Source organism: Marmota flaviventris, chromosome 7, assembly GCF_047511675.1.
Source record: "Marmota flaviventris isolate mMarFla1 chromosome 7, mMarFla1.hap1, whole genome shotgun sequence".
Lineage (NCBI taxonomy): Eukaryota > Metazoa > Chordata > Mammalia > Rodentia > Sciuridae > Marmota > Marmota flaviventris.
The window spans coordinates 116,572,729-116,585,785 of NC_092504.1; the positions used below are offsets into that span (position 1 = coordinate 116,572,729).

The following is a 13,057-nucleotide window of genomic DNA, read 5'->3' on the forward strand; positions in this document are numbered from 1 at the left end:
CGCGAAAAGGCGACAGGGGCCTCGCCTCGGGGACGGGCAGAGACTGGCCTCCCTGGTCCCTTTGCTGGTTTTCCCAAAAGGATCTTGAGCCCTTGGAATCTACAGCAAAGCGACATGCGCAAGAACTCGGGTTAAGAGTTGGCAAACTGGTCGTCCTCAGACTCAACTCTTTTTTTTTTTTTAAATGAGAGGCCGAGGCGGGCGTAGCAGGCCCGGGTCTAGTCTAAGCTGTGGGGTACCAGGGGGTCCAAGTGCAACTGAGATGCCCTGCGACGGAGCGCTGGCACCTGTCCTCTCTGCACTGACGTCGGGAAGCTTCCCTCAAGGGCAGTGAGGCCTAGTGAAGGGAGGACCAAAGACAAAGAAAATGACCCCCCAGTCCCCCCAAAAGCCATCCTCGTGCCCAATTTGTTTTAAGGGGGGGGGGGGATCTCAGAGCCAAGATAGCAGGAAAGAAGCCGACTTGCAATCTTCGAGGGACAATGTCTGGTTTGGGAAATGGCGCCCCCACATGGCTACTTCGAATCTCAGAAAAGATGCTTCAGAGAGTAGTAACCTGAAAGTGGCGCGGCTGCAGGCAGAGCAGGGACGGCCAAAAGAGGAGGACCAGACGTCGCCCACCCGCTGACCGACGCGTGGGTGAAAGCCAAGCCACAAAGCTGTTGAAGACACCCAATAGTCAGGACGGGACCCCAAAATCGGCCGAGGCATAATTTCACCAAAATACCTATGAGGTCAGCAACTACTAGGTGACCGGGCTCAATTAATCTCTGGGCGCCTCAGTTTCCTCGTGACTAGTGATGTGCAAAAGGATAATAAAAAGGTGGCAGTGAGGATGTCATCAGGCAGGATGGCCCTCAATCAGACAGTTAGTGAAGCGTCTTAGCAATGGATTGCTCTTCTCTGCATTGCTCACGTCCTTTCCCCAAGTAACGGAATTACTCTGGGCTTGGGAATTGCTGGGTGACGCCTTAACGCATCCCAAGAGGCTGTGCATTTTAATCTGGAGCATGAACACCCCAAATTTTCCAATCTAAGTGAACAAGAAGTTATGGTGTGGACATTAGGGGGCTAAGAAACTAGTTTTCAATTTGAAGCTCCCCTTCTGATGCCGGTGCTAGAGTAGGAGAATTAAGAAAAAGCATATTACACGTATTTTTCTCCTTCTTGCTTTCACTCCTAAGAAATAAGCATCTGTACGCTTTCTCTTTCATGAGATTATTTCGCCAGTGGGGATGGGAGGGTCACTTTCTCCAGCACTTCAAGAATGCAGAGCTGGGGCTGGGGATGTGGCTAAAGTGGTAGCATGCTCGCCTGGCATGCGTGCGGCCCGGGTTCGATCCTCAGCACCACATACAAATAAAGATTAAAAAAAAAAAAAAAAGAATGCAGAGCTGATGCTGGGGTGGAGAGGCTCCCAGCTTGGGCCCTGGTGAAGGACAGAATCTCAGAGACTGAGAGTGAGGGTCCTACCTGCCCAGAAACTCTTGCAGCAACACAGGTTTAACCAAGTGCCTGAACTGCTCTGCAGTGATTGGCGGGGGGTTGGTGGTGGTGGGGGGGGGCGGGGGTGCCTTTCTTTGTCACTCAAGATTTTCAGTGTCCTGGCCACAGAAAACACTCAAGCAGAGAAGCAGGGCCAAATCCAGAACACAGTTGGTGGAGGCTTTTTTTCAGGCCTGTAACCTGTGGGTGAGATGTTATTCGCTGTGTGCTCTGGGGTGAGGGGGAATCAAAACCCCTCCAGAGACCCATGAGCAGAGCTCTTTAAACAGGATGCGTGGCTTGGTATATGGAATCACCATGGGGTGGACACCCATCACCACTTACTGGGTGTGGTGAATAGAATTTCGGTTCCTAAAAGAGGCACTAAATCGGCAGGGAAGAGAGTTAGCAGGTTGGGGGCGGGGGGGGGGGGGGGCTGGGTTTTGTTTGTTGTTTTATCCCAAAACAAAAGCCTTTGGCTTCTTTGGATAAATGACAAGGATCGGAGGAAACCTGTGAACTAGAGGGCTGTGTTATCTAAGATGCCCGGGTGGAGCAGCACCACATGCACACATGTCTAAACTGGCACTCTGCTCAGGGTGACTGGCTGCAGTAGCAGAGGGACCGGAGCTGGGAAGACACGCCACGATTGCCACCAATTGTCCCAGTGCTGTGTTTTTCACTCAGACAGAGGTCCCCGCTCGGGTACCAGCCTCAGCGGGAGGTTATTTCCAGGTTGCCTAGCAATCGGCTGGTCCTGCCGGCGCGCCTGTCACACGGACACGCGCTTGGCGGGTCGCAGACAAGGAAAAAACAAAAGGAGGGGAATGCGACACGAGGTGGGGAAGGTAGGGAAGTAAGATGCAGCCGGCGCAGGGTGGGGTAGAGGCTGAGGGGCTTGGATGCAAGGAGAAGCCGTGACAGCTGCGGTAGGCGCCGCGGGCGGGACAGCCAGGCGGGCGGGAGCGGGACAGTGCGAACCTCGGGAGCGGTGGCTCCAGCACGATTCCCGGCGCCCCCTGGCGGTGAAGTAGCCGCACGGTCTCCCTAAACAATGCCTCGGGCCGCTCGGGCGCGTGGTCCTCCCCACCCTCTGCCCCCGGCACACACACGTGCACACACACCTCCCGGGTGTGCCACAGAGCCTGGCTCAAACCAGCCCGACCGTCTTCGGACTTCTAGAGCCCCCAGCAAGGGTCTCTGCGGAGCAGAGGGTACCCCAGAGGAGCGCGTTGGGGACGGGGGCGTCCGAGGCGGGAAGGCTCCCACCCCTCCCCGACCCCCGCCGAAGTCCTAGCATCTCTCCGAGCTCAGGCACCGAGTAGCCGTTTGATTCGATGTCTTGCGTTTCCTACGGGGTATTCAAAGCAGTGTGTGTTTGGGGAGGCGGGTTTTAAGGCTCTCGGTGCTTAAGTTAGAAACCGAGAGGCCTAAGACAAAGTCGGGGAGAGAGCGGCTGTTTACTGCCTCCCTGGGCCTTTCCCGGGCTGAGCAACCTTGTCACTGCAGAAGGATCAAAGCTGAGCTTTTAACGATCCTGATTCTCCGAATTCGAAAGGTGCGCTCCCACCGCTTGGTGCTTTTCCAATGTGTTTACCACCAGAAATAAATAAGAGATGATTCTGAATGTGCTTTCGCCACTTCTTAACCCCCTCCTCCAAGCTGCTGGACCACAAAGCGTGTCCGACAACAGAGCCTGGGGGAGTCTGCAAGGCCAAAGCATCCCCCGGAAGGAGGATATAGGGCAGGTCTGAGCCAGTGGATGGTTCTCAGTGGCCGGAAAGTAATAACAATGCGCCCATCTTACATATGAAAGAACCTCGCTCTCTGGGGCTGTGCACCTTCACACTGTGAGGGAGGAGGAGCAAGAGGAGCCCCGGGAGGTGAAAGCCGCTTCCCCGGCGGGGGTGGGGGGATTGGGAGCGATGAGGGGGAGGGGAGACACACACACACACACGCACGCACGCACGCACGCACGCACTTTCCTTGCCTGGCACCCAGTACCCAGTTTGCAGCTGTGAACTTACGGTTTGCAGTCCTCAAAGACTCTAAATCCCCAGAACCACGTGAGCAGAGTTTGTTCACCTCTGCCCAGCTTGGTACACCCTGTGCGTGTAAAGTGAGTGAACCAATGCTGCCAAGGTCGCGTTTAACCCTTCCGGGTCTCTTGGCAGGATTCTGCTCTTCCCAATCTGCCAGTCTCTTGTGCTGGGCAGAAATTCTTCCCCGATGGTGTTCAGGAAACTCTCCTGAGCCCCCTGCTGTAAGGGTCGGTCTGTGCTAGGACCCTTTTGGGACTCATCCCATTTACTTAAATGAGGAAAATCTCGCCTCCGAAAAGGAGAAATGGTGGGCAATTTTGTGTGATGCTGATGAGATGCGAGGCATTTCTACAATGGCAAGATCATTAAACGCCCCAACAAAATACTCCAGTACTTATTGTTATTTCGTTTTCCATGTAAAGCTTTGCTTACTTTATAATTCTGATGGTTTTTCCAGGAGCAGAGGGAAACACGCCACATGGACCACTCTGCTGAACTTTAGCTGGAGTTTTGGTAACAAATGAAATTCGCCGAGGCGGCCTGGGGCTCTGGTCCCGGGGCACACAGAGCCTGAAAGCTGGTGGTTGGTGGCTCCCTGGGACTCCGTTTCGCGGCGCAATGCCGCAGAAAGAACAAAAACTGAGGGCTGCGGCACAAGGCACAACGGCCAGGGCCGCTAGAACGGTGGAGTACGTTCAGGCCTGAACCTGGCTGCGAGGCCGCTCGCTTTGTGAGGTGCTTGTCCCCAACTCCCGCAGACCTCGCATGGCTCGCTCCCTGCGGGACGCAGCCAGGCTTGTCTGTTTGTTGTTTAAAGCAATCGTAGAGCGCGCGCGCAGCAGCAGCATCTGGGGATGGGGCACAGCCAGAATTTACTTCCAGCGAGCTCACGAGGGCCATTCTCAACCGAAAACCAGACCAAGAAAATAGTGACCAGCCCTCCTCAGATTACTCTCTACTGGCTCCTCCCTTGCCCCCCCCCCACCTCCAGATTTGCATAAAAAAGGCCAAGAAAACTCTGGCTGTGCCCCAGCAGCGGCTCACTCTGCTCCCCCGGGTCGGAACCCGCTGGAGCTGCGCGCGAGTTTGCAGCGCCTCGCCGGAGCGGTCTTTCCAGTTCCCGGCTTCGCGCGCTCGGACCACCGGCGCGGGTTTTCCAAGCCCACGAACCGCGCCTAGCGGAACCAGCGGACCCGGGACGAGCTCGAGCTCCGGTTGCCTCGCGCTTCCCCGGCTCGGCTCTCTCCGCCCCGCGGGGGTCGCGCGCCCACCATGCCACAGGGTCCCGGTTCGCTGCTGCTGCTCGTCCTCGCCTCGCACTGCTGCCTTGGCTCGGCGCGCGGGCTCTTCCTCTTCGGCCAGCCCGACTTCTCCTACAAGCGCAGCAATTGCAAACCCATCCCGGCCAACCTGCAGCTGTGCCACGGCATCGAGTACCAGAACATGCGGTTGCCCAACCTGCTGGGCCATGAGACCATGAAGGAGGTGCTGGAGCAGGCGGGCGCCTGGATCCCACTGGTCATGAAGCAGTGCCACCCGGACACCAAAAAGTTCCTGTGCTCCCTTTTCGCCCCTGTCTGCCTCGACGACCTAGACGAGACCATCCAGCCGTGCCACTCACTCTGTGTGCAGGTGAAGGATCGCTGCGCTCCAGTGATGTCCGCCTTCGGCTTCCCCTGGCCCGACATGCTCGAGTGCGATCGTTTCCCCCAAGACAACGACCTCTGCATTCCCCTCGCTAGCAGCGACCACCTCCTGCCGGCCACTGAGGAAGGTAAGCCTTCCCTCTTAATTCGTCCCCCTCACGGCTAAGACCCTCCCGTGGGATCCCGCAGCCCCCTTCTGGCATCCGGATTTGTCACGCTGAGGGTGCCAGTCCTGCGAAGGGCAGACGCTCTCCTTGCTCTCCTATGATGCAAGAAGACTATCAAATTTGAGACATCCCCACCCCCGAATTATACCAGAAAAAGAAATAAAACAAAGAACAACAAAAGCAACTTTTCTTTATAGACATACAATTCTTGCTGAAGATGATAACACTAGGGCGTCCTTCTGAGAGCGTTCGAAGTGGGCTTGTGTGGAGGAGTTGGTTGGTGGGGAGCCAGGGTTCCTTGACCATCCCTTATTCCTCACGTTCTTACCTCTGGGCAGTGTGCTAGTCTCAGCATCATTTCCCATACAGCCAGGATTACAAAGATGCACAAACGGATGACCTTTTAAGCTACCTTTTGTCCTTTGCCAGTTTAGGTTTTGGAGAGAAAACCAGGACTGACTGGAAATCGAATATTTCGTTTTAATTGCCCAGGTGTTTGAGAAAGAGGGCATAAAAGGAATCATCTTTCTATCACTATCAGCTTTTATCTTAGGAGTGGTTTTAATTAACTGGAGAAAATCATGCAAACGAGTTTCCCAAGTTTTTAGAAAACAGAGGGGGAGTTCCTGGGCAAAAACCATCAAAGCAATGAAAACCTCATGGGCTCTTGATATTCTTCCTGAAAGGAAAACGTATACAATGTGTCTGGGCTGATTTAGGTCCCCCTGGGATAGAAAGGGGGCTTCCTAATCCCTTTCAGGACTTCAGCAGTGTCTCCCTTTCAGTCTAATTGTTTTCCTACAGACATCATTAGTTAAAGAAAATGCAAAGTTGTTTAGCAATCTTTCCTGGCAGGCACCATGAGTTTGCAATCATCTTATTGGTTAGATTTCTAATTTATTGCAAATGTTTGGCATTTTTCAAACATTTGTCCAACATATACCATAGACTAACCAATACAGGTTAGTAACATTTTATATACATTCTGAGAGCTCCTAATTGGAAATATTTCATTTAGGTTTGGTGAGGGGAGTTAGTTTCTTGTGGGTTGGTTTGGGTTTTGTTTGGTTTTGTTTTTCCCCACTATCAATCAGTACCAACATTATACACTGTACATTTCTCAAAAAAAAAAAAAAAAAAGTTACTTTCCTACTTCAAAATAAAAGTTTGTGCTCTTCAAAATTTTCTTTTGGGGGGGGTGGATTTGATAAATAACTCTTTGATTATCTATCACATAAAGTTTTTTTCTGTGAAAATTCCATTCCACCTTAGGACAATTAAATTTTACCTAAACTTTAAAGACAGCATTAGCATATTTGTAAATGAAAGAAAGAGAATGTTTTCTCAAGAAATTAAGACTGTTTTAGAAGATCCTTCTAGACTTTTTGATAATGATGCAAACACAAAATTCCTAGGTTTGGTCAGACCCCACATACAGGTCTGCCTCATCTTTGACTAGCTTCAGAAACAGGTTTGTTTGGGGGGAGTTTTAAACAAAGAAAGGCAAGAAGAACCTGTACCAGGAAGCCTCATAGATAACCATGAAATAAATGCTGCCTAACTCAAGCACAGACAAATCAGAAAGCACAAGGTGAGACAGAACCAGTAAGAGCAAGCTGTTATAATTAGAGAGGTGTTTCCCAGGGGGAAAACAGCCCCCATATTTTGGTTGGGTAAGGGAAGATCCTTTTTTGTGGATTGTCCTGACAATATAGCACTAGCCACCCCTTCCTGCACAAGCTTCAAAATACCAAGCCATGGCTCCCTGAGATGCTGAGCTCTGCTGACTAGAATGAGCTACCCTGGTGTCCTCTAGCTGAGAAAGATCTTTGGACTGATTTTATGGTTACCACGTTTTCCAAAACTCTCAAGGGTCCCTTTGACGTTTCGGGTGTTTTCTTCTTAGAAAGACTTTGGGAATAACTTTATTAGACCAAATATGTCCCAGGGATGGGAAGGACAAGCTGAAAAGTTGCAACCTGTCCAAGTGAACTAGTTACACACACCTGCACACTCTGCCCACAACTTTTTATTTGGGAGTTATTGTTTATCAACATATGGGGCATTTTTCATATTATACAACCAAAAATGAGGAGCAAAGGGGACTTTCTTAGGAATGAGTGATCCTACTTTTATAGAGGAGGCAGAAGCAGGGGTCATCTAGGACAGTTGCTGCCCTGGTCTGGATAAGCCCTTTGGGTTATTTACAAATGCCACCTGCTATTCCCTTTTAAAGCAAACTTACTAAAGACTATTTTTCACACTTCTAGCTCCGAAGGTATGTGAAGCCTGCAAGAGTAAAAGTGAGGATGACAACGACATCATGGAAACTCTTTGTAAAAATGATTTTGGTAAGTAATACACCACCAGCACCAACAGATTTCACATTCAAAAGTTTTATTTACCAAACCTGAAAGTACAAATCATTAAGATGCTACTAAAGACTGGGTGAAATATAATCATAGCTCATGCTTCCTAAAGCCATTTTAAGTTGCTCTTAGTTTCCTTGGTTGTCACAATCATATACTGAGTTACATTTTTGAGTGAGATGCAGTTTCCTTAAGCAGTAATCAAATAAGAAAATGACTCAAGTCATCAACATCCAGTGGCACACTTTTCAACTCACTTTGACTTTTTTTGTGCCAACAAACATAATCCCAGCCATATTGTCTTCTCTTGACATGTGTTCCAACAATTGGAATGCAAATATTATCCTCAGCAAAGAAGATTCGAGGCATTAAGTTGGCCACAAATAAGATAAATACATACTTTTACTTATAACCCATAGTGATTTGTTCCTCTTATGTTCTATCATTAATGAATACATCCGAGGCACTGATCAATTATTTATAGGGGAGAGGATCCTTAAATTTAAAAAGAAGGACTTCATGAGAAGACACCTAACATGGGCTGTTGCATGATCCTCAATTATCATCTTAAATTCCTTTTTTAAAAGAAATTTTTGTAAAGTTTTATGAGTAAGTCTAGACACATTCGCCACACTTTTATGCAAATAGTTGGGGGGAAAAGGCAGAGAAGAAGAAAGCTTAGAAATTTACTTTAGCAAGATACATGAAAGATGCCACGATGACATGGTGCTTAAGGCCAATAAAAAACATATGTGATATGTTGCCCAAGTTCCATGAAGTCTAAGTGATTCCCCTTAAAAAGAGTATTAGAAGAGGAAAGAAAGTGGGAGGCTTCCTCTGCAAAGAACTCCACCAGTGCCTCCTCTGGGGTCCTCAGGCCTCCCAGCTGAGGGGGGAGCCCAGCTAGACCCAGAAGCAGTGCAAAATCCGAGTTGGAAATGGCCAAGAACTTCACCCAGACTCCTAAGGCTGTAATCCTATTCCAAGAGCAAACACCTTTTGTGTTAGTGTAACTGGTATCCTTAAAAGTATTTATTCAGGCAGAAACCTGAAGTTACTGGTAAATAGGTAAAGTCCTAAAGTCCTTGCTCTGTCAATCAATAATGAGCTCAACAGATCTGTATTAACACTTACACTGATTCAACAAATCCTTGAGACTGAGGGACATCATTCCAGCTCCCAGTTTTCATAGTCTTCTACTCTCGTTCCCTTGCCATCCCTGAAACCTTGGGCCCAGCCAGCTCCCTGACTCTGGAAACAATCCAATCACTGTCCTTCATCAGCTCCAGCTCTCTTCCAGAAGTAGCCTTGTTTTAACCTTGGCAGGTCCCAGAACAACCATGGCCCCCACCTTTGAAAAGGTTTCCCCCTGTTAAGGAAAAGGAGAGAAAGAAAGTAGTTCAAAGTCTTAACCAACCCTTCCCATCAGGAAGAGCCACAAATGGTAGGGCTAATAGGATTTCATACGTCTGCATTCAAATATGTACAAATTGCAAACTTTCTGGGGGCCAGGCATGTTAGCAGCAGATAATCCCAAACCACCAGAGCCTTACCAAAACACAGTTCTAAGTTTCCATGCTGTAAGACTTGATTAAAGACAAGAGATAACTACCATTTTAGTAAAACAATCTCTCCACTCTCCTTTTGACCCATTAAGGGATAATGAAGTGAAATTTCAGGAAGGGCATCATGTACCTTTAGTTTACAGGCAGTGTTCCATGTTACTTCTGCTCTTCGTGGAGACATGGGTAGAAGGATCAAGCATAGCCATCTGATTTACTGACCCTTTTTATCATCTGGGAAAGCAGAAACTTCCCCTCTGCACTCCTTAAACGTGGGGAAAATGTGGAACACCTCCTTACTTCATAACTGCCTTCTGATCTATATGTAGATAGCTAGCTTATCATTGAGCAGGGTGGTATCATCACTCCAACATCCCTGGTCACATCTTCCAAGGCAGGAACAGTTATTTTGGAGCTTTAATTCCCTATGTTTGGTCTCAGCTGAAAATGCAAAGAGGAAACCCCTAATGTTTTCCCATGATACATGTTTGCCAAGTTGGTTATTATATAGCTACAGGAAGAGGAGTAATAAATCTCCTCCTGGTTAAAAGTGATGATTTGGTTTTTGATCTCCCAGCTCAAGAATGTTTCATTTGGCCAGGTGAAGTCTTGTACACACTCCATCTGTGCTAGAGAGCAGCTCCTGGATAATGTGTAATCAGTTCATGGTGGGGCTTTCCAGGGCCCTACCCGCTTTACAGAGACCACATGTGATATTTCCATGACTTTGGTCTCACAAAGTCTGAGAACTCAGTGCTGTTTCAGAGGCATATCCAGCATTCTTGATTTCATCCTGGTTAAGCTTCTCATTTCTGATTGGCTGGAAAGTCATACTCAGTCGAATTCCCTGAGATTTTCAAAAAAGATAGAGAAACCCTCAAAGAGTTATAAACACTCAAGAAAACTCTTCCTCTATTATTAATTTAAACAATGCATTAAACCCCATCAAAGTCAGGAAGTCATACTTGTATGTCCCCTATACAGAACAGCTGTCAGTGGCACCAAGGGTCTTAGGACACATTGTAGTTGGGCAAATTAGTGCTCTCTAACCAGGATGGGAAATTTGACCTTCCCTCAAGAGAACTAGACTAAGGTGGGACACAATCTAACTGGGTAACCTGGTGCCAGTCACTAAAGTCTCTGGATTTCAGATTTTTCATGTAATAACAAGAGATCTTAATGGGATGACCTCTTCCAACCTTGAAGTTTGATCCTTTTCCTGCCTTCGTGGAGTCTTGAAATTTAAATCCAGCATGTATGTTTGTAGAATTTTTCTTTCCCAAGGCATACTATTCATGACTATAAAATGTGTCTTTTATAGTAAACCACTTACGTTAGGTCTTAACATTCTAATGGGTCTACATATACATTTTGGAAACAGTACATATATGATCTGTAAATGCCTTGGCCTTGGACAGACAAATGAGAGCATATGAGGATGAGGTCTTCAGAAAAACACTTTTATGGCTAAACATGTTGTGCTCTTAAAAAGCGTCTTGCATATTTTTTCTCCTAGTTACTTTACCAAATCAAATGCAGCTGCAAGATCAATTCTCCTTCCCTGTAATCTGTTCTTTAGAAAACAATGATTGTGTGATACAATTTCCTTACAGGTTTGTCCAAAAACCTCTCCGACATAATAAATTGAGTTTAAAGTTTACGGCCACAGAAGGATCACGTTTCACCTAAGAGTCAGGCATTTCTTTTCATGCTGAAGTTTCCAATAGGGGAAGTCATTTGTTGGGGCGAGCAGGAACCACATGCAACCTACTTACAAACACAAGGGCGAGCGAGGAAACCAGGAGAAAAGTTAATTGAGTCCTGCAAAGAGAAAGCATTTGGAAAGGGTGGCTGATTTGAAACAAAGTGCCTGGCAAACGCTTTGAGGCTTTAGAAATGGAGCCACCTGCTGCCCCCAGCTCCCAACCCCCTACCTGCAACCCCTGACAGTCTTATTAGTTCTAGGAAGCTCCTCTTTGCTCACACACATGCCGCTGGACAGAGTGCACAAAGTTCCCAGCCTATACTGTTGGTCTCGTGGTAACTGGTGTGATTCCTTCTGCCCCCTCTCATCCTCACAGCGCTGAAAATAAAAGTGAAGGAGATAACCTACATCAACAGAGATACCAAGATCATCCTGGAGACCAAGAGCAAGACCATTTACAAGCTGAACGGTGTGTCCGAAAGGGACCTGAAGAAATCCGTGCTGTGGCTCAAAGACAGCTTGCAGTGCACCTGTGAGGAGATGAACGACATCAACGCGCCCTATCTCGTCATGGGACAGAAACAGGGCGGGGAGCTGGTAATCACCTCCGTGAAGCGGTGGCAGAAGGGGCAGAGAGAGTTCAAGCGCATCTCCCGCAGCATCCGCAAGCTGCAGTGCTAGTTCCGGCATCCGCTTGGCTCCTGACCGGTCAGCTCCAGAGCCCAGCTGACCACTTCCGCTCTAGGATGTCACTTCCTGTCTCCCAAGCACAGCCCCCTGCTCCAGCCCCAGCTGCCTTTTGCACGTTGCATCCCAGCATTCCCGAGTCACCAGGCCCTGGGAGGCCTGGGAGTGGATAGATGCTCTCACATAAGGGAAAACCCCCCAGATCATGTGGAAATGTTCAAACTAATAAAATTATGAATATTTTTATGAAGGTTTAAAACAGTTCAATTCAAGGCTAGTTTTTGAATAGGTCCGACTGTGACTTGGGTCTGATTTGTTTCCCGCTATTTGGTGGGAAACAACTTTCCACAGATGTTGCCGTAGCATGCAAACTGTGGCCCAAACTTGTGGTTCACACTTGGTTGAGATAAAGCTGGCTGTTATCTCAACATCTTCCCGGGCTCCAGCCTGGGACTCAGCATCTAAGTCTTAACAACGATTCATTTGTCAATTTACACCCTCATTGGGAACGTCAGATTGTTGCATGTATCACATTCCAGCTGCAGACTTTCCATTTATAAAAAGCACATTAACCATTCTTCATAGTATGATCTCTTCAAATAAAGGACAAAGTAAAGAAATTTTATTATTGACTTGAGTACTTTAAGCTGTGTTTAAAACATTTTTTACTTAATTTTTGCAAATTAAACCATTGTAGCTTACCTGTAATATACATAGTAGTTGACCTGAAAAAGTTGTAAAAATATTGCTTTAACCAACCCTGTAAATATTTCAGATAAACATTATATTCTTGTATATAAACTTTACGTCCTGTTCTACCTATTCTTTGTCTCCCGTCTTGTCTTTTCAGTACCAGGGGCTGGGAGGGAGCTATGCATGAGTGGTCAATTTCTTCTCAGGGGGTCCAGTTTGTTTGAAGTTATCTGCTTCTCAAGTGTCTCCCCCCCCCCACGTCCTCCCACCCTCCCACCTTGCGCCTCACATCTCCCACATTACACCACTGCTGACCCTGTGGGAAGCAGAGACTTGAAGGCTTCTTTTGTCCCTTCTCAGCAGTTCAGCTGCAGCTACTTGACAATGCTATGCTAAACTTAAGGCCCATGAGCTGTACAGTTGTGCTTTTCGTTTCAGGAGATTTTATAATGAAAAAGAATGACCATTGCAAAAAGAGGCAATTCCTTCTCTACTTAAACTTGGACCCTCACATAAAGAAGGCAGCCACAACTGAAGGAATGAAGGAAAATATAGTGAAAAACTAGCATTAATATAAGAAGTGGACAGACAGCCACAAAAGGTTTGTTTTAGTCCATGTGGGCTACTAGAACAAAATATTTTAGGCTGGATAATTTATAAACAACAGAAATTTATTTCTCCCTGTTCTGGGAGCTGGGAAA

At 47.7% G+C, this 13,057-nt stretch overlaps 1 protein-coding gene across 1 annotated transcript; it reads left to right on the forward strand.

Moving 5' to 3' along the window:
- The first annotated feature begins 4,643 nt into the window (after positions 1-4,643).
- Sfrp2 (secreted frizzled related protein 2) lies at positions 4,644-12,485 on the forward strand. The gene is made up of 3 exons (XM_027926764.2): positions 4,644-5,301; positions 7,611-7,691; positions 11,353-12,485. The coding sequence occupies exons 1-3, from the start codon at positions 4,800-4,802 to the stop codon at positions 11,655-11,657; spliced, it is 888 nt and encodes a 295-aa protein (XP_027782565.1). The 5' UTR covers positions 4,644-4,799; the 3' UTR covers positions 11,658-12,485.
- Positions 12,486-13,057: the final 572 nt, after the last annotated feature.

Excerpts from the sequence above, each read along its gene's own strand:
- Sfrp2 (XM_027926764.2), top strand. The coding sequence starts at position 4,800 with ATGCCACAGGGTCCCGGTTCGCTGCTGCTGCTCGTCCTCGCCTCGCAC. Across the intron at positions 5,302-7,610 it reads CCTGCCGGCCACTGAGGAAG|CTCCGAAGGTATGTGAAGCC; the intron begins GTAAGCCTTCCC and ends TCACACTTCTAG. Across the intron at positions 7,692-11,352 it reads TCTTTGTAAAAATGATTTTG|CGCTGAAAATAAAAGTGAAG; the intron begins GTAAGTAATACA and ends TCATCCTCACAG.